The sequence below is a fragment of the Peromyscus eremicus genome, chromosome X (genome assembly GCF_949786415.1).
Source record: "Peromyscus eremicus chromosome X, PerEre_H2_v1, whole genome shotgun sequence".
In the NCBI taxonomy this organism is placed as follows: Eukaryota; Metazoa; Chordata; class Mammalia; order Rodentia; family Cricetidae; genus Peromyscus; species Peromyscus eremicus.
This window is the reverse complement of record NC_081439.1, coordinates 13,642,622-13,664,393: the sequence shown is the minus strand read 5'-3', so window position 1 is coordinate 13,664,393 and position 21,772 is coordinate 13,642,622. Positions and strand designations below refer to the sequence as shown.

General features: G+C 39.0%; 1 protein-coding gene across 1 annotated transcript; it reads right to left on the bottom strand.

The window, feature by feature from the left end:
- Nucleotides 1-2,526: 2,526 nt before the first annotated feature.
- On the bottom strand, nt 2,527-4,717 carry LOC131899569 (protein S-Myc-like). Its single transcript, XM_059251069.1, has one exon. It carries the CDS (start codon nt 4,504-4,506, stop codon nt 3,202-3,204), a length of 1,305 nt encoding a protein of 434 aa, XP_059107052.1. The 5' UTR covers nt 4,507-4,717; the 3' UTR covers nt 2,527-3,201.
- Nucleotides 4,718-21,772: the final 17,055 nt, after the last annotated feature.

Below are 21,772 nucleotides of genomic sequence, written 5' to 3'. Positions count from 1 at the left end.
TATCACACCAATAGAAAAATAGTGAAGACACTAAGTACTAATGTTCTGAGAAACACATCAGAAAAAAACACATTCATAGTTCCAAATCTATATAGGAATGTAACTAACTAAGGGTGTAGAAAACTCTGTAATGAAAATTTTAAAGCACAGAAGAAGGAAACTGAAGTAGATATTATAAAATAAAAAGATGTTGTATGCTCATGAATTAGCAAATTAATATTAAATGGCAATATTAACAAATATGATATACAGATTGAATGTAATCACTGTCAAAATTCCAATGATATTCTTCACAGAAATAGAAAGAAAAACAAAAATCAAACTCCTAAAATTCATGTGAAAGCATAAAAGACTATGAGGTCAATGTTATCCTGAAGGGAATAAAACTAATGTTGACTATATCACAAAACCTGATTTGAAATTATACTACAGAGGCAAAGTAGGAAAATCTTCAAAATCCTTGCACAAAAACAGGCACATAGACTAACTGAGTAGATGAGATAATCAATAAATAAACCCATGCAGCTACAAATAGCTGGTTTTGACAAAAGTTTCTTTTTTTTTTTTTTTAAAGATTATTTATTAAGTATACAGTGTTCTGTCTGCATGTATGACTGCAGGCCAGAAGAGGGCACCAGATCTCACTACAGATGGTTGTGAGCCACCATGTGGTTGCTGGGAATTGAACTCAGGACCTCTGGAAGAGCAGTCAGTGCTCTTAACCTCTGAGCCATCTCTCCAGCCCCCGACAAAAGTTTCTTAAACATAGCCTCTACAACAATTAAATGCTGAGAAAACTGGATATTCATATGCGGAAGACTCAACCTTGAGACCTCTCTCTTATTCTACACAATATTCAAAATGATGAATGTCCTTAATATGTGTGTAGGAACTTTGAAAGTAGTATAGGAAAATACATTAAGATATAACACACAGGCAACTACTCTCTGAATAAGTCTCCAATAGCTCAAGAATGCACTAGAATGGGCAAATAGAATTCCATTCAATTCAAAAGCACAGCAACCAATTTACCAGAGTCTATGGATAACCTATAAAGTGAGAGAAATCTCTGCCAACTGTTCTAACAGAATATTTAACTATCAATAATATTTAAAGAGGTCAAATAGATAAACACTGAAAAATAAGCAATCCTATCAATAAATGGGCCAATGAATTGAACAGATGGTTCTCTGTAAGTAGAGAAGGCTATAAATCCATAGCCATTGCAGAAATTCAAATCAAAACTACATTGAGATTCTACCTCACTTCAGTTAGCATATTACCAACAAAATAACATGTAGCAAACATTACTAAAAATATGGTAAAAATGGAACACTGATTACACTTTCAACAGTAATGCAAATTAGTTCATATACTGTGTGTGTGTGTTCAAAAGAACCAAACTTTCCATGAAGAACATATGTCTGAATCCTCATGTTCATTGTTGTACTATTCAAAAAAACCAAATCCTGGAATTGTCCTAGCTTAACACCAATGGATAAAGGAAGTGTGATAGTATATTCATGTATGAAATTCTCAAACAATAAATATAAAAATCAAAAATAAATCCAAACATGAAAAATAACACCTTAGAGAAAGCATATAAAAGAGATAAAATTATCTATATGAAATAAAAGATAGACACACATACACATATTCAGCCATACAATGAATGAAGTTATATCATTGGTATGAAAATGGAAATTGTAATGCTAAACAAATAAGCTACTTCAGATAAGCATCAGGTTTTCTGTCATATGTAGAACACAGATTTGAAAAGACAGAAATACAGAATGGCAACTACTGTATGGGGAAAGGACTAAGAAAGGGTGAAGGATGTTAAATATCAATATTGTACTTTGTATCCATATATGAAAATGATATAATGAATCCATTATTTGGTATGGTTAATATACATTAAAAATATTGAAAGCCTGCATAAGTTCAATTAAGTAGAGAAAAGAATATCTGAACTTGAACATGGTTATGTGATCATACTTTCACACATGAATAGTGAAAAAAGAAGAATCAAGGAAGAATAGATTTCTGAGACATAAGATCTTTTTGAGACCATTATAAGACCAAACATCTGGCTCAGTGACATACCTGAGGGAGGTGAAGAGTATATTAAACCTATTCAGTGGACTACAGCGGAAAGTTCCCCACATTTTAGGAAATCCATGAATCTGCAAGTACAAGAGGAGTTTATTTCAAATGGATCTGACCAAGAGAGAACCTCTTTACAGCATATTATGATTAAGTAACCAAAAGTGCAGATCAGAGAAATAATATTAAAATCTGTGAAACAGAAACGCCAAATCACATTTCAGGGCAAACTAATTAGTGGGAAAGCATTTCTGTTACCAGAAAATTTCTTTTAAAAAAATCATCTAATTGATATTTATTTCATAATAACATGAGGTATTTCAAAGTGTACATATTTTGTAGAAATTAAACACACAACTTTGCATTTATCCATTTCTACACATCACACATAAACCAATACACTAACAGAAAGACAGAGAATATACATATACATATATAATTTCTTTAAAAACTTTCTTAGTTCAAAAAAGTGATAAAGTCATATCTACTAAAAACCTTCACTCTTCATCTTCATATGTAAACATAATTATCAAATTTAGTTACGTATCAGCTTCATACTAAAGCACACAGTGTAAGAATTAGTACAGTACATAACAGAGATTGACAATATATTTGTATACAAAACATGCTCCTCAAACATTGAGGTGTTATCACGACACTAAGTGTGAACTTCCAGTGTAAGAATGACCTCTTGGTGGGCAAGTTTATGGAATTTACAGAAATGTTCCCCCCAGGGACATCAAATGCAGACTCCCTTTCTGTGGCATCTATTGGAATGTAATCACTCCTGGAAAAAGGAGAAGTAACTCTGGAAACTTGGAGTAAACACGACTTTAACAGCCTTCCAAGGTTCCCAACTATCCTGAACTTCCATGGCCATCACCGAGGTTAGAGGAAAGAAAGAAGTCACCTAGCATCCTATTCCTAGACTTTCCAAGGCCCCACTAGAACTCCATGATTTGCCCCCTATCCAGCTCCAAACTTGACAAGGGACCAATATGAAGGTAAACCAACATTCTTAATGTCAACACAATAGGTTTTTTTTTTTCAAGTCAACGTGTGCAAAACATCAGTGGCTGTCCATTTAAGAAATATTTAGTATGTCTCAGAGTGTGTGATTTTCTTCAGCAACTGCTGTTTTCTTGCGTGCAATTTCTCCCTTTCCACCAGCAGCTTGTACTCATCAGCCTGCAGAGTGTGGATGTACTCAGTGGCCTTTTTCAGGATGACCACCTTGGCGGCCTTCTCATTGTGCACCAGCTCAGGCACAAGGTCCCTGAGGTTCAGGAAGCTGGAGCGCAAATTGTCACGGCGTTGGCGCTCCATCATGTTGTGGTTGCGGCGACGCTCATTGTCCGCCAAGTCTGAGTTGCGGGGACCCAATCTCGTAGGCTTCAGCGGGAGGACGCACTTGAGGGGCCTTAGGGAAGCCTTGCTCTTGACTTTCTTGCGCGGCGGCGCGTCCTCGCTGTCCACATAGGGCAACGGTGGCGCGGCGTAGTTGTGCTGCTCATGAATGAGGACACAGCGCTTGAGGATCAGCTCGCTGGACTGCACGCACCGGGAGCTCAGCGCTGCGTTCCCAGGACACGCCGCGGTGGGGAGCCTGGTGACAGTATTGGAGGACTGTGTCTCCTCCACCGTGACCACATCGATTTCCTCTTCATCTTCCTCCTCAGTACCTGAGTTGCTCAGGATGTCCCTTCTGGAGGTGCTGAAGGCCTGGTGGCCCCTACGGATGATTGTAGTGCGGGCAGTGCCCGCACTGGCGGGGATGGCCGGTACCGGCACCCTCTTGCGCTTATTCGCCGGGAAGAAGACCACAGCAGGGTTCACACACTCCGAGTCCAGGTGGGCGAGCTCCGTGAGCCAGGCGGCTTTCCCACGCCCCACACTTGCTGTTCCGCTGCGCGCGTGGCCCGCGGAGCTGGCGGCGGCTGCCGCTCCAGGGGCGGAGGTGCTGGGGCCGGCCGCCAGGGACCCACAGCCATCCGGCAGCTTCTCGCTTACCGCACTCTCCAGCTTCTCCCGGGAGGAGAAGCCACTCCACATGCAGTCCTGAAGAATGATCGGGTTGCTGGTGAGGCCGCCGAGTCCTCCCAGGCCAAAAACATCCTCCTCGGCCGGGTTACCCCATAGGTCGGCCTCAGGCAGCAGCATCTCGGTGGCCCAGTTCCCTGGCTCCAGGCTGTGCTCCGCCAAGGCACGGCTGGGTGACAACCGAGGCGTAGGCAACAGGTCAAACTTCTTCCAGATGTCCTCCCCCGGAGGCGTCGAGTTGGGACCGCCAAAGTAAACGTCATCTTCTTCCGGATAGAAGCAGGGCTTCAGCGAGTCAAACTCCAGGTCTGAGTTCTTGCAGATCATCCCGGGCATGGTGGATGTAGTGCAGCTGAGCATCCGTTAGTCTCCGGCTGGTGACTAAACACTTCTTACTTCTCAGCTCTTTTTAAATGTAGGGGTGCTTCCGTCCCCTGGGGGTCACACAGGGTGTAGGACTCAACCAACCTGCAACACTCCCCAGGACTACCGGAGGATCCAATCCGAGGCTTTTCTGTGCTGGATCTCCGGTGGGCTTTAGGGACAGACGGGTCCTCCTGGTGGCTGCAGTTTGATTGCCCTAGTGCCTAACTAGGGCTGTCCTGGCTCCAACCCAGTTCTAAGGAGCATCTTCCCGGGAGCATCGTGTCCTGGTCCTGTGCCTTCCTCCCCCACCCTCCTTTGAATCCACCCACCAGGTCCAGACAGATGATTATCACTTCATGTGAAACTTTCAAGGACAGAGGGCACTGATGATGCCTTTCCAATCCCCAAAGAAAACAACTTTTCATTGAGATTAGTATACACAGCAAGATTTCCCTCCATAATAAAAGGAGATGATCAGGAAAACATAAATTGTGGGAATGCAGGACCACCAGATGAGCATTAAGGAGGTGCTTATGGAAACCTCCACTCAGAAGAGGAAGAAACATAGGTACAAACATGACTGCTCCTGAAGGAAAATATCCCATTATAAGAGTACACATGCAAATGAGAAAAGGAAAGGAATCAAACATTACCAGTAGTACAGAACATAAAACGTGTAAAATGAGAGGAAGAAATGAACTCAGAATATTTGAAACAAGAAGAATTAAATTATAGTTATTACCCACTTATTACAATGAGTATAATAATCCTAATTCTCCAATTAAAAGACACAGAGAATCTACTTGGAATAATACACATTCCAGAAGCATGTTGTTTACAAGAAAATAATCTCTCTGCAAAGAAACAGACTGAGTGAAAATATGGAAAATGATAATCCAAGCAAATATAATCAAGCAGGAGTAGTCATAATCATAACTATCAAAATAGACTTTAAGACACAAAAAAGTCACTCTATGCTGAGCAAGAGTAGAATTCATAAAGAAGATATAAGTAAGGATTAGAAAGTAATAGGATGCTTGCCTGGCATGTGCAGGGATCTGAATTTGATCTCAGCACCATAAAAAGAAGCTAGACTATAAATGTATGTGCTCCCAATGCTGATATCCCTAATTTTATAAAACCACAACTAGTCATAAGGCCTCATTAAATAATAGTAGGTTACTTCAATATCCTGATTCAAATATATTCATTGAAAACAACAGATAGATCTTAAAAAAATCAAACATTAGCTAAGAAAGGTCAGAATAATACTATATGTAGTAAAATGACCTAAAGAGACATCCACATACTATTCAATTCAATAGCTGCAGAATACACTTTTGATTATCAGCATATTATTCTAACAAGCACCATATATTAAGCCTCAGAGAAATTATTATTGAATTAAAATATAATAATTCATTACATCATATATAACATCAATGGAATTAAAATAAATCAATAGCAAAAGAGACTGAATACTCTCTTCATAACATAGTAGTAGTTCACGATTGGTGAGTTATTGAAGAAATCAAAGAAGAAATGATAAAATTCTTCTAATCAAATGAAAAGTCTATATTAGTAATATAGAGATATTTTAAATAAATACTTGAAAGGTATCCCAAGAACTTATAAAGACAAGGCCCAAACCAAATTCCAAATCAGTATAAGAGAAATAATAAATAGTACAGCCAAAATAAATGAAATAGAAACAAAAAGAACAGTAAAAAGATTGATTTTTAAAAGATGGTTATTAGAAAAAGATAAAGAGAACCATTTTATTAAATTTATTAGAAGAAAGGGAGAAAAAGAACAAATAAGTGAAACTAGTTTTAAAAACTAATAACAGATATCATGGAAATTCTGAGGATCATTAGGGACTATTTTGTTGAATTACATGTTAAAACATTGGGAAAGTACAAGTGGATACACATGCTATAAAAATTGAACCCAAAGCATAACTAATCAATCAGTACCAAGTAGTGATACTGAAGCTGTAGTAAGAAGTTTTTCCACACAGAAAAAAGCAAGACTAGATGGATTCCCTGCTGCTCTTTAGAAAAGGAATGATACCAATGTTCCTCGAAATGAATCTATAAAGTAGGAAGAGAAGTATCACACCAAAGGTCATCCTATGAAGCCAATGTCTGTATTACTAAAACTTGGAAAAAGTGCAACCCAAAAGTAACTTGTTCCAGTACCTCTTAGAAACATAAATACATCATTTCTCAACAAAACACTTTTAAATAGAATTTCAAAGTACATTAAAAATGTCATTCACGTTGATAAAATAGGTTTCAGTTCAAGAATGTGTGAATGGTTCAATATAAGTATAGCAGGAAATGTAATGCAGCTCACAAATAGAATCAAATGTAAAAAATACATGATCATATCAATAGGCATATGAAAATCCTTTTGTTTAATTAAATATCCCTTCACAAAAAAAGCCACAAATAAAGTATATATAACAGGGTTGTATCTCTACATAACAAGGTCATTATAAAACAAATCCATATGCCAGCATACATACTGAACAGGGTAAAACTGAGATGTTGAAATTCACACAGAAGCAAAAAGACTCCACATAGACAAAACAATGTAATGAAACTAAAGAGACGGCCCAGAAAAAAAAATACATTTTTGGCAAACTGATTCTCAGTAACTGTAGCAAAAACATCTCTTGAAGAAAGGACATTCTTTTTTAACACAGTGTGCTGGGAACACAAGTTATCTGCATGTACAGGAGAGAATCAAGGCTCCTGTGCCTCCTCTTGTACAAATTCCGTTCCAAATTAATGTGATTTTAAAAATTAAGATTCAAAATTAAAAGTGCATAAAAACATGAGGGAAATAATCCAAGAGAGATGCATATGTAATGATTTCCTGAATAGAGTGTCAATACCTCATAATACAAGCAAGAGTTGATAAATAGGATTATAACATAGTAAAAATCTCTGCAAAGAAAAGGAATCAACAGAGTTAAGAGATAATTAAAGCTAATTGTCAGCTTCACAGAATCCAGAACCAACTGTAAGATGCACCTCTTTGGGCATGCCTGTGAAGCTTCTATTTTTTTTCTTTCTTTCTTTCTTTTTTAAATTAATTTAATTTTACATATCAGTCACAGATTCCCCTGTACTCCCTCCTCCCGCCCCCACCTTCCCCCATCCACCCCTCATTCCTACCTCCTCCAAGGCAAGGACTCCCCTGGGGATTCAGCTCAGCCTGGTAGACTCAGTTGAGGCAGGTCCAGTCCCCTCCTCCCTTCACCTAGGCTGAGCAAAGTGTCCCAGCATAGGCCCTAGGTTCCAAAAAGCCAGCTCATGCACTAACGACAGGTCCCAGTCCTACTTCCTTGGGGGCCTCCTAAATAGTTCAAGGTAATCGACTGTCTCACTTATCCATTCTTAAAATATAGTCTTTTTAAAATGATTTATTTTGGAGAATTTCATGCATGCATACAATGTATTTCAATTATATTTACTTCGCACTCTTCTCCTCACCTCAAACTCTTCCTAGATCTTCCTCTACATCACTCTCCCTATTTTATGTCCTCATCTTACAATCTCCTATAACTGAAGTTCCAGAGGATCCCAAACCTCCTCTAGGCATGCATGCCCATGGCTTACACACATTGACACACACACGTACATACACATAAATGTGCAGTAAAAATAAATCTTTAAAACAAATCATATTTTTCTCTTGCAAGTAGCAAATTGGAAATGATACTATTTTAAGAGGACACAAAGTTGGGTGGGTACGGAAGAGAGGATGGACCTGTGAGGAGTTAGAGGAGGGGGTGAATATGACCAAACTACACTGCATGAAATTCTTAAAAAACTAACAAAAGTACTTTCATACTGAGAGTAAGAAAATAAGGTTATTTCTGTTTAAATTGAGGCTAGATGAAGAAAGAAGAATGGAAATAATAGAAGAAAGAAATGACATGAAAGATTGATAGAAAGAAAGATAGATAGATAGATAATGCAGAGGGAAATCCATTATACTGTCACTTTTACTTCTAAAGTCCAGGACCTATACCACAAGTTTATGACGTGGCCATTATGTGTAGTGGAAAGGAGCAAGTGATTATATTCATTTTGTAAGACTTTTTGTTAAATTAACACCACAAAACTTATTTCTATGTTTATTACACATTTGCCTTTGATTCTAAGTAATACGAGAACTGATTTATCATACAACTTGGGAGAAATTTTGATAATCTCCACTGAATGGGTTAAAACAGAATGTAAAACTACAAAATACTAGTTTAAGTGTGAATTCTAAGTATGATAAATACAACAATAAATAACTTGCTGTTTTTCTCTAATTTCCCAAGGTGAATTTCAGTACAAAAGCTTTTTTTTTCATAACAGTTTATTTCAAGAAAGGAAGGGGCACTTATAAAAACTATTTATTTTAAGTATAGGGAACAAATAAGTCTTAACATAAAACTCCTAATTTCCACTGAAAGTTACGAATTGAGATCGATTAACTAATGTCAACTGCATATCTAGTGTCTTAAATCTGTATCACATGAATTCTCAAAGAATCTCTTATCTATCATCTTTCTTTTTCTTTCTCTCTTTCATTATTTCCATTCTTCTTTCATCATCTAGTCTCCATTTAAACATTATAAATAGCCTTATCTTTCTTACTATCAGTACAAAAGTATTTTTGTATTCTTTCAGAATTTCATAGTGTCTTTGAGACATCGTGTCTTCTAGTGTCTTAAATCTTAAGTCACATAAAATGCATTCCATTTGCTCTTGTCAGAAAGAGTTAGGCCAATCTAAGGGTGACACACAGCACAACTCTACTTGACATTCATGATAACCATTTAGTATTCAGGGTGGGAAAGGCCAAATACTGCTTAGTAGCAGAAATTCAAAATTAATCAGTTCTAAGGGGATCAGAGCTAATATAATTACTTATTCCACTTTTGGACCTATGTTGTGCAAAAAAAAAAAATGTAGACTTCTAGCATTCACTAAAAGTTTCAAGACAAAACTGGTATGCTGAATTTCTGGAATTCACAGAACATAAAAACATTGCATGCATTGTAATGATGCTTAAACATTAAACAAAAGTATAATGGTTATCAAAACAGTTTTGTGTAACATTCTTAAGCCTTGTAGTGTATTTTGTGAAGCCTTGTCTCTCCTTTTTGGACAGGTCTATATAGCTCAGGCTGATTTTGAATTCACTGCCCTCCTAGTCTACCTCTCAAGTACCGGGATTACAAGTGTGTACCACTGCACCCAGAGAGACCATATCTTTTTAGTACGACTAATCTTACACACCTTCTATCTCTTCTTGATCCAGGGTGTCATGCATCTCAGGCTGGCCTGGAATTTGTTAGGTAGCTGAGGATGACACTGATTTCTGATCTTTCTGTCTGCACTTCAGGTCTTGGGTTACACTTTTTTAAAAGTCTATTTAAGATAAATTTTTTATCATGGACTATAGGATGAGGATTACTAAAAGTGAATGATGCTTACTATTCTTAAGTTTTAGAATCACCTGCAAAAACCTCTATTCTGCTTATGGTCATTTGTAAGATATTGAATAACTCACCTCATTAGATTAGTCTAGTGGTCAAATGTGTCCTCATTTAACTGTTTTAGGTAATTTGTAGCCTTTACAATTTCACCTTTAATGGCAAGTTGTTAAAACTTGTCTAAATCAATTTTCTAGTATCAGACTCTTCAATGAGAAGGAACAAGAGATAAACTATAAAATTTAGCTTCCTCTCTTCCCAGAAAACCCAAAACCTCTCTTAAAGTGCAAAGGCACTCTCCTTTTCTTAGAACACAGGTTAGCCAGCTTTTTGTGTTTGTGTTTAGAATACGGAAGTGAACATTCCAGACTTTGTGGACTATTCAGTCTCTATTGTAAATACTCCATTTTTGCCACTGCAGTGGGAAGCTGCCTTAAACAGTATGTCATTAAAAATGAAGGAGGAGCTCAAAGTTGCCCCATAGGGCAGCTGGCTGAGCCAGCCTTAGAACTAATGTAGTGTTATGAGTCACCTTGAAGAAACTAGTGACTAGTTGGATATTATTCTTTCCATGGAATATGTTCATTGAAATTTTGTACTTAAAATCAGGAAAGGAAGAGAAATAAAGGTGTCCTGATTCCAGCATTCCCCTCACATCACTGAGCTATCTACCTTAGGCCCTGTGGTAGGAAAATCTTCACTAACACACATGTATTTACACATACACTACCGGTGCTATACTGTCCTACTTTCAGATGAGAGCGGGCCATGATCTGCTGCTATACTGGGAAATAAACAAACAACAAATCCTGCATTCATCAATTCAAATGCTGCATGCCTAGTGAGCAGAAACCTCAGACATGGACCCTGAAGTCAATTTTCTTTATCATTATTTAGTTTGTTCTGGTGACATCCAATTTCCTTAGCAATTATAAAAATGTTCCCAAAGTCAACAATTAAACAGGTACTCATTCATGTTAAATAAGTGCCAGTTTCATTTACAAGCCCTTTTGAAAGAGAATACCCACTGTGGTTATAACAGAGAATAAACACTTAATATATTAATTATTTTTGTTATTATTGTGGTAAAAATAGCATGAAATCTACCTTTTAAGCAAATTCCAGAATAAAATGTAGAATTGATAACTACTCGCACAAAATTGTGCCAAAGACCTGCAGAACTTACTCAACCTGTATAACAGAAGGTCTACTGTCTTCAGAAACATTTTCCATTTATCCCTCCCCTCAGACAATAGGAATCGTTTTTCTTCTCTTTGCTCTTATAAGTCAGAATACTTAAAACCATTTCTGTAAATGAAATCATGCAGCAATTTTACCAGGGTGACCGGTTTATGTTGTTTAACAAAATGTCCTCAAAATTTACCTGTTTTCTTACATGAGAAAAAGATCAAGTATAAGAAAAGGCAAATATCCAGGATGCTGGTTAGAGACCACCACCAGTGAGGACAAAATGAGCCCTCTAGGGTACATAATTGAGTCAAATTTGACCAACTGCTTAGAGTAGTTTCAAGGTATTAGTAAAAACTTACAGAAGAGACTTTTTCCCTTTTAAAACAGAAGAAGGCTGTCAAGACGTAGACACGGGGGAGGAGAGATAGCTTAGTGGAAAGAGGCCTGACAACCCGGATTCCATCCCTAGACCCCACAAGTTAGCAGGAGACTTCTATTCTGATTTCTATGTGCGCACACACATGCACATGCAGAAACATACACACATCAAATAAATGTATTTTATTTATAATAAATAAATACATTTTAATAAATAAAATAATTTAATTAAAATTTAAAAGACATAGCTGTAGGCAACAGCTTCATGAATAGTATTCTAATAATTTAAGCAATAACAGCACGAATTAACAAGTGATACTACGTCCAGCAAAAAAATCTGTACAACAAATCTACACAATTAAAGAAAATATTTTTCAACTCTTCATGTACCAAAGAATAAGCTTTTGCCATGATACTCTGTTCCACCACAGCCAACAAAATGACGCAGTTCGCAAAATATAAACTCAAACCTATGAAGACTTTTCCTCCTTTGTAGTTGCTTTTTGAGGTATTAGTCCCAACAATAGTAACAGAAGCCATAGTATACAGCAAAACTGCACAAATTGTTACAGAAAAAAATCATTTGACAAAGTAAAATATCTATTCATCACAGGTAAGATATCTTATGAATATAGATGTAAGTGATGTCCATAATATACTGGTACATCAAATATAACAATTTATTAAAAATAATTACATAACATAGTCATGTACAGTTTATCCAGGTACAAAAGGCTGCTACCAAAGGTTTTGTGTTTTTTTTTTGGGGGGGGGTTGTTTTGTTATTTTCGGACAGGGTTTCTCTGTGCAGCCCTGGCTGTCCTGGAACTGGCTCTGTAGACCAGGCTGGCCTCGAACTCACGGAGATCTGCCTGCCTCTGCCTGCCAAGTGCTGGGATTAAAGGCATGTGCTACAACAGCCCAGCAAAGGATTTAATTAATGAAAGTCATTACATTCCATCATCAAGAAATCATATAATCGTATCAGTAAAGAAGAAACATATTTGACAAAACCCAGCAGACATTAGTGATAGAATCTCACATTAAGCTAACAATAAAAACTTCCTCCCCAACCTGGTAAGCATACCTAAAAGTTCATGTATTAAACACCAAACCTAATGGTAAAAAGTTCACATGAGGATTAGGAGAAAAGCAAGGATGTCTACTCTTACAGTCTTCAACATTATGCTAGCTAATGGAAGAAGATAAGTAAATGAAAAGACTGGAAAGAATAAAACTGTCTTTGTAGATGACATAATCGTGTGTATATGGGAAATCTGAAACACTACCAAAATAAAAAGTGATTACAACAAAGTTAAAAGAGAATACTATAATAAACAAATGTCAAACATATTCTTATATACAAACAATGAAAGATATGATTTTATGTGCATTGGTGTTTTGCCATGGGTGTCGGGTCCCCTGGGACTGGAATTATAGATAGTTGTGAGCTGCCATGTGGGTGCTGGGAATTAAACCCAGGTCCTCTGGAAGAACAGTCAGTTCTCTTAATCTCTCCAGCCCCGAAAGATATGATTTTAAATAGGTTATCATTTCCAAAAATAAATAACGAAAGAATTAATTTGTAAAATATGTAAAAGATCTGAAATGGGAAATTATAATATTTTGTTTAAAGTAACAAGAAGGACTAAATAAATGAAGATGTATTACGTGTTTATAGACATCATTCCTCCAGCTTGATCTACACTTTCATGCAATCCTCAATCAAAAGCACAATGAGTTCTTTCATAGATGTTGGCAAAGTGATTTTGAAAATTACAGGAAATTTCACTAAGACTAACTTTATCTCACCGAGGAAGCCTCCTCCCTGAGGACTAGAAGGTGCTATGCAAGCTGTCAAAGGAGAAAAGCAATCTGTAGTCCTACCCAGCCTTCAAGCCTACACACCACAACAAGGACCAGCATGGCAAGATATCCCAAAAGGCGCAGTAGTGACACTGGCATCGTGGGGGAACCATGCCTGGTGCTGTCACCCTAGCCAACTACCCTTGACTGATAGGACCATGGATCCTAAAGGAGAACCTACTACTGCCATTTTCCTAGGCCAGTGTAATCTGTAAGGGCACTTGAAATACTTATCATTATACACACAGATAACTGTAGCTTTCACACTTCATCAAAGAAGCTTCTTCTTTCAGCAGATGGAGACCATTATAGAAAGCCAGAAGTGACCAAAATGCAGAGAACAAGTGACTGTGGGGGTGAGGTGCCTGTGCTGGCTGGTTTTGTGTGTCAACTTGACACAAGCTAGAGTCATCAGAAGAAGGAGCCTCAGCTTAGGAGATGCTTCCTTGAGATCCAGCTGTAAGGCCTGCCTCTGCCTCCGGAGAGCTGGGATTAAAGGAGTGTGTCACCACACCTGGCACATTTTATTTTTTAACTTTTGGGGATTTTTTGTTATTTTTTAAGGCATAGTCTAACTCCATAGCACATGCCAGCCTTTAGCACAGCATATCCAGCCAGCCTCTCAAGTTCACGGCCACAATCCTGGCTCATTTCTGTCCTTTTCATTTTTTGTTGAGATTCTATAGGTTGTATGTTTGTTCTCTTATGATACAGAGGAAGTTTTCAGTTTGATTTAATTCCATTGTTTGTATTTCTTATGCTTTTGAGGACTCTGTCTAAAAAGTATCTGCTTATTCAAATGTCCTAAAGCATCTCCATTTTATCCTAGGATTTTCGTTCTTTAGCTATATTTAAGTCATTCACTGTTTTGAATTGATTTTTGTAATTGGTGAGAGACAGTAATCTAGTTGCATTCTTCTGACTGCCGGTATCCAGTTTTCCAGCACCACTTATTAAAAATATCCTTTCTCAAGAAGCCAGAAGCCATGGATTTGAGAGCAGGAGCAGGAGTGGGCGTATGGAAGGGTTTGGAGAGAGGAAAGGGAAAAGAGAAAATGATATAATTATATTTTATTTTCAAAACATAAAAAGAAATATTCTCTGTTGTATATCAGTTGTGGGTTCACGTGGGTCCCTGGAAAGAAGTACAGGGAGACCTTATGGATGAAATTTTTGCCTTTTCCAGATGCAGCCCCCCCCCCCCAGACTGGCTCCTCCTAGCTTAGCAAAGGGCTTTTGTATTCTCCAATTTATACCTTTAGCAAGTTAATTTCCATATCCCAAAACCTCTTACCTCATCTCCCCAAAGGGACAATGCCAAATGCAAATACTCACTTAAGGAATATTACAGTTTTCTGGATTGTTCCCCAACCAAGTTTTGCATAGGCTTTGCACCTTTAGAAAACTCTCAGACAAGATTCACATAGAAGGATCCAGAGACAAAAGGCAGCAATCACAAAAGGCAGATTAAAGCTAGGTGCTAACAGTCTGGAATGGAACCAGCTGCAGCTCGGCAGGAATTCCCCCAACACTTCTCTCTCCAATGCATGTTCTTGGGTGTCATTATCAAAAGTCAGTTATTCAGACAAGTGAAGAGTCATCTGTGACATTCAATTCTGCTCCATTGGTCCGGAATTCTGCTTTTACTCAACACCTTTTCAATTATTGCAGTTTCATGACGTATTTTAAGGACAAAAAGTATGAAAACTACAGCTTTATTTTCTTTTATGATTTCTTTGGCTATTCCAGGACTTTTGCAACTCCGCGTGAAATGTAACTTTGCTTTTTCTGGTTCTCTAGAAAAAAGTCTGTCTAAGTAGCTAAAGGTGGACATGATCTCACAACCCTGCTGCTTCAGCTTCTTAAGGGCAGGGGCTGCCGATATATACTACCACAAATGAAAAATACTGTTGGTATTTTCGGAAAGATTTGTGAATTATTTTAGTAGCATAGATACTTTTATTTTATTTATTCATTTTAAATTTAATTTGGGAGAATTTCATACATGTGCATAATATCTTTTGATCTTATTCACCTCCTATTCCTCTCCTCCAACTGCCCACAGACAGACCTCACTTCAAACTTTATGCCTTCTTTCTTTCTTATGTTAATTTCTGAGTCACTGAGACCAATTAGTACCGTATATGGTGTGTAGGGCCATTCTCTGTAGCCAGGAAAACTTACCAGTGACTATCCTACCCAAGAAAACTTGCTCTCCTCCCTCAGCAGCTATCAACTATAAATGGCTCCTTGGCTAGAGCTGGGGCTTCATGAGCCCCTCACCATTCCTGCTGGAATTGTGACTTTCTTGATCTTGAGCACATCTTGTTGGGGTAACTACAGCTGCTGTGATTTCATAAGTGGAGTGTTCATGCTGTGCCTGAAAGATAGCATTTTACAGCATCCCTTACCATCCTCTGGCTCTTGCAGTCTTTCTGGTCCCTTTTTCATGATATTCCCCAAGTCTTGGATGCAGGGGAGTTGATACACATGTTCCATACGGAGCTAAACACTCACATTCCCTTTTTCTCAACACTTAAACCAGTTGAGAGTCTCTGCGTTAACCACTACCCATTGCAAAACAAAGCTCCTTTTAGGAAGGTTGACAGTACAAGTCTATGGGTATACACATAAATATTTCAAAAGCAGTTTAGAAACAGGACCACTTAGGAAAACTGTAACACTGGGTTTCCCCCTAGTCCCTATGGCCTCCCTGTGAGCTTTTGACCATGTTTATAATACTAGTCATGTCTTCCTTCCTGTGGAGTAGATCTCAAATCCAACCGAAGTTGTTGGTTACCCCATTATATTCATACACTACTGCACCAGTGGAAACAACTTGCCTAACAGGTCAGTATTGTAGTATGCAGGGATCAGTGCTGGGTGTGAACATTGGTATTTTTTCTTCTCCAGTGGACTACACAGCACCTTCTGGCATTATGAATGTTAGTCAGCAGGGAGGAAGTTTCAAACTCAGTTCTAGATTGATTTCTCTATGTGCTACTGCCCTAAGGGTGTTGTGTCTTCAGCAATAGGGCCTCACCATCTAGTTGTGGTGGGCAACAAAGAGCATTGACAATAACCTGTGTCGTTTTGTGGGGTTTGGGGCCCTCTCTTACCAATAACTCATAGGGAGGTATCTTATACTAAACATTGACACCTGGTTTTTAAAGAAAAATTCCCATGTCATTAAGAATGACCTTGAACTACTCATCATCCTGCCTCTACCTCCCAAGATGTGATTACAGTTGTACACCACCACACCCAGTATGTGCAGCAAGGAAGGTTGAATTTAGGGCTTGGCAAGCACTCTCTACCAAGTGAGATACATACCTACCAGATCCATCTACATCTCTCATTTATTATTGGGGTGATTTTTGTCCATGATGTCTTCACCACCAATATCGTTTTCCTTTTGTACTTCAATAGCTATTTATCCACTGTATTATTTCTCATGTGCTAAGGAAACAAGATTAGAGAGTACTGTACCCAATTTTAGTATAACAAAAAGGAAAGAAGGTATGGAAGACAGCATGAAGGAAAGAGTTTCCCACATCACCCTTCTTTGAAGTCTAAGCACCATACTTTTTGGAGATTCACTTCTCACTTGTGCAATAGGAAGAGAATTACATCATCTATTATCCTTGAATTCTAGCAGTAGGTCCACCATGATGAAAGCTGGTTTGGGGTTGAGCTCCACTACTATAACCAATGGCCAGTAGCCATGCATTGTCATACTGGAAATGTATTATCTAGGTGACAAAGAAACTAGCCCTGTTACTCCTTAGCCAAAATTGGGAAGCAGGGAAAAAACATAGCACCAGACTTCACATTGGTGCTCAGTGTCAGAACCGATGTGATTACAACCACAATGAGTGGAAAAACAAAGGACTCATATTTGTTCCAGAACACTAAGATATAGCGTCTAGATCTATGCTAACATCAGGCTGATTCCTGTACACTAATTGGGAAGGCTAGAATTTCAATATACTTCACTGTCAGCTTTGAAGTGAGCTTTGGGCAGTTTTCTCTCCTGATGCTGTAAGCTGCTTCCATTGTGAAACTTGAGTGTGACTCAGCTTGCCAGTAGCATTGCTGACGAGATCCCACTGTGGTGAGTAGTATCACCAACTTGGCAGAATTTAGAATCACCTGTTAGATTAGCCTCTGGTCATACTTGAAAGGGATTATTTTGATTACATGAATGATGGGGGAAGACCTATCTTGCCTATGGCTTGGCTTTTTTCCAGCCAGAGGAGAATGGACTATATAAAATAGAGAAAGTGAGTAAAGCACTAGCAAGCACTCATTGTTCTCCATTTCTTGGTTATGGATGCAGTAGGATCCGTTGCTTCAAGTTCTTCCCGCTTTGACTTCCCTGACATGATGGGCATGCTACCTTAAACTGTGAGCAAGAATAAACATTTTTCCTTGAAGTGGCTTTTGTCAGTGCATTTTACTATAAAAACAGGAAAAAAAACAAGACATAATTAGCAACAAGAGTGGGGTCATTGCTGTATTAAATTGGATCGTGTGGTTCTTCAGCCATTAGGAATGGTTTTTGGGAGGAATGTGGAAGATTTGGGGTGTTTGGATTAGAAAAGCTTTTGAATTCTGTCAATACAGCTTAATGGACTATTCTGGTGAGAGACTGGAAGACAAGAACATCAAGAGAAATGTAGCTCTTGGAGGCCCAGTTTAGGTAGTTTCATGGGGAAATGAGGACTCTATTAAAACTTGCCTGGAGGCCATTCATGTGACATTCTAGCATATAATCCACCTGTATTCTGACCATGCCATGAGAATTTCAGTGACATCACATTTATAGATGGTGGACTGATTTTTTTTTTCCCCCAGGGGAATTCTCAAGACAGGAGAGCATTCAAGCTGGTGTTGTGAAAGCAGCTCTAACTATTAAAGATATCAACATCACTGACAGACAAGAAACCTCTTGTGTTATGCTATAACTATAGGAAAGATGTCCTGCAGGCAAAACCCCACCCCTCAGAGGTTCCATTTGGTGAAGACAGAGATTAACTTAAAGGAAAAAGCCTAAGCTGGAGAGTTTCTCCTGCTCCTTAAAAGCAACTGCCCAGGAAAGTTTCTCCATGTCACTCCACAGCTGCTGATGTAGCTGTGGCCCAAGGGGGCAGGCTAGACTTCAAGCTGGCAGCAGAACTTGGCAGGATGACATGAAAACCAGGTCCACATGACACTGATTTTGGAGGCATGAAGGATACACGATTGAGGGGTGTCATAGAACGTTGCTCCACAGTTTGAAAGACTGTCAAGCCAAGCCATGTGTAGCATGGTTGGACTCTGTAGAAAGGTCTTGAGAAGCCACTGTGTGAAACTGTGAGGGTAAAACCTGAGCTGCAGTAGAGACCCAGCATGTTGGAGATACCGGGATAGCCTCACCTGAGGAGAGCAGCAGGAATGGAATGTAGGCAGCCTAGAAGAGTATGTATGTATGTTGAAGGCAGCCAAGGGGGAGGCATGTAGCCAAATAAGCCTTTTGGGGCCCCAGTTGATTTCATCTTGAGTCCCAGCCTCAGGATATATAGATACAGGGTACATTGTTTTCCATGCTGGATTTTGGTCTGACTATTCTTTGATAACTACGATTCTTTTCTTTTGGAATTAGAATATTTACTGTGCACAATATAAGTTAGAAGCATTTAACTTATTTTTCAGTTCATAGTAGTTAGCAAATAAGAAACTTTAGGCTTTTAAATTGTCTGATTGTTAAGCTACAGGGGTTTTTGTTGTTGGGTGGAATGCCTTTTATATTATAACATGGCCATCAGGTTATGGAGACCAAAGATAGAAAGATATGACTTTAAAGTGATGGATTTGGATACCAAGTTGTCAAGGGAAAATTCTGATGGTTCCTGTTAAGTATCTATTTAATGGAATGGAGGATCACCCGGGAGCCAAGGCCTCTGGTCAAGTCTTAGGGGATTATCTTGCTTACTTTACTTAATGTGGGAAGACCCTTTGATTATTTCCCAGATGGCATACAATAAAGAAGGCAAGCTGAGCGTTATAAAATATGTATTACTCTTTGTTTAACTATGGAGACAATGTCACCAGCAGCTTCAAGCTCTTGCTGTCTTTACTTTTCTGCTGTGACGAATTCTCCCTTGAACTGTGAGACAGAATGAACCCTTCCTCTCTTATGTTGCGTTTGTCGGAGGGTTTTGTTATGGCAACAGAAAAGGAAAACAAGACATTTAGTCTCCAGAAACGTGGGAGGAACAGCTGTTTCTGCTCCTCTGAGCCAGATGGATCTCTACAATGGCTCAGGCCCCAGACTGAGACATGTGTACCGTCGGGACGCACACAGTTTAAGCCTGAGTCAGAATAAACTGCAACATGAGCCTTGATATGATCTTGAGACCATGTGCCTCCCAGTGGTTTTGAGATAAAGGTATGATGCAGTTCAGCACCAAATTGGGTAGACAAAAGTTAGCAATTGTAATAGTACTCCAGACTCAAGGGGAAGAGCACAAAGCAGTGCTACTTTAATGGGAAGGTAGGTTGAGGTAATGAGCTCTGACCAAAAAGACAACAAAGAGACCCAGTCTGCCACATTTTCATTCCACCCAGAACTACCTGTATTTGTTAGCAGAAGTCGGGGGTCACAGGTGTACCTCAACAGTAAGCATCCCAAGGCAGTATGAGCATTGACATATCACCAGTGATATGCTTGATATTAATGGGTCGTACACAAAGTCTGGTGGGATTGATGGTCATAGATGTGCCATAGGAATCTAGAGCTGAACTATGTATGCACTGTGATACTGTGAAAGCTGCTCTGAATTCCACAGTTCCTGTCCAAAGGCTGGTGGATGTAGATGAGATATTTGGGACTAGCCAAACCCCAGGACAGGCTTGACTTGATCAAACAACCTTTCTAGGTTCCTCTTCTCCATTTTAAAGATAATTGTGGCTTTAGGACAAAAACAAGGATTAGAACACTCTATAGTGTTGGAAAAATGACAACATACCAATAGCAGAATCACAGAAAATTTGGAGTTGAGAACTAGTTTGGTTGGAACCTCCAGCTCACTCCTGCATGATCCAGAACGCCCCATCCCCCACCTCTCTCCAAACCAGGCAGTCTCAGAGAATCTCCCACAAAGAAAAGGTGCCCAAAAGCCCAGTTCCAAATTCTTGACAACTAACTATTGTAACTTACTCCCCTGTTGCAGCCAGCAGCCCATGTCCCTGCCTAAAGTGCTCAGCTTTTGACCATACTTGGGCACAAACCCAGCTTGTGGTGAACACATCATCACCCCTCAGCTACAACCTGTATAATCTCCCTGCTTTCATTAGTAGGCATGGCTTCTCTGGCCTCCATCTCTGGACTGGGGAACCTATCAGGGAGTTGCTTTGCTCAAATAAACCTGTTGCTGTACTTTTTCAATTCTGCCTGATCTGGCTTACTGTGTCAGTGGAGAAACTTATTATTGGTGAGAGAAAACCTGTTACTGTCCAGCAGTGAAATAGTGAAATTGACTTGGAAAGAAAACAACCTGCCCAGAATTTCCAGCAAGGCAAGCACATAACTGATGAGCTAGTGGAGAGTGGGAAGAATACATAATCATTCAATGCTCAAATGACATTAATGTCAACATGTATCAAGAGTTGAAAGGTCAGGTGTGGTAATGCAGAACTTGGGAGACTAAGGCATTAGAACAAGTTTGAGTTCAGCCGTAGCTGTACAGAAAGACCTATGTCAAACTACAAACTAGCAAAGGCATTTCAAGAAATTTGAACGCATCTTCAAAGCAAAATATTGTGCTAGACTGAGGAACAGAATGGACTCTTCATAAGAGAAGAAATTTAAATGGTTAATACTTAGGTGAAAAGTGTTCAATGTCATTTGCCGGGGGTGAGGGGAGAAAATCAAAGCTGTAATGATATAGCATCTTGTTCTCATTAGAATATCTATTATAAAAATATAACAAATTCTAGTGGCTCTGTGGAGAAAAGGTAACTCACATAAAATGTTTATCTGAGAGCCTGAAGCAGGCATTTAGGAGTTGATCTTGCTGAAAAGCATCCTCTCATCCCTTAGACCCACAAGGTACCTGTTAGGTTTCAAACCTGGGACAAAGAGCTGAGGTGCCTATTTAACATATCAAAGTGGACCTGTCTGTCATGTTCTCCCAGCATCCCTCAGTCCCTACCTGTTACAGGGGATGGCTGGCATACCCCACCCTCTACCCTGAACTCTCCAGTCCAGGGGCTGGGCTGCCCTTCCCCCAGAGGCTCTTCCCTATATAATGCAGACACATAGGTTGCTGCTGTCTTTGT

What these genes read in the sequence shown, in the direction of transcription:
- LOC131899569 (XM_059251069.1), bottom strand. Translation starts at nt 4,506, where the DNA reads ATGCTCAGCTGCACTACATCCACCATGCCCGGGATGATCTGCAAGAAC.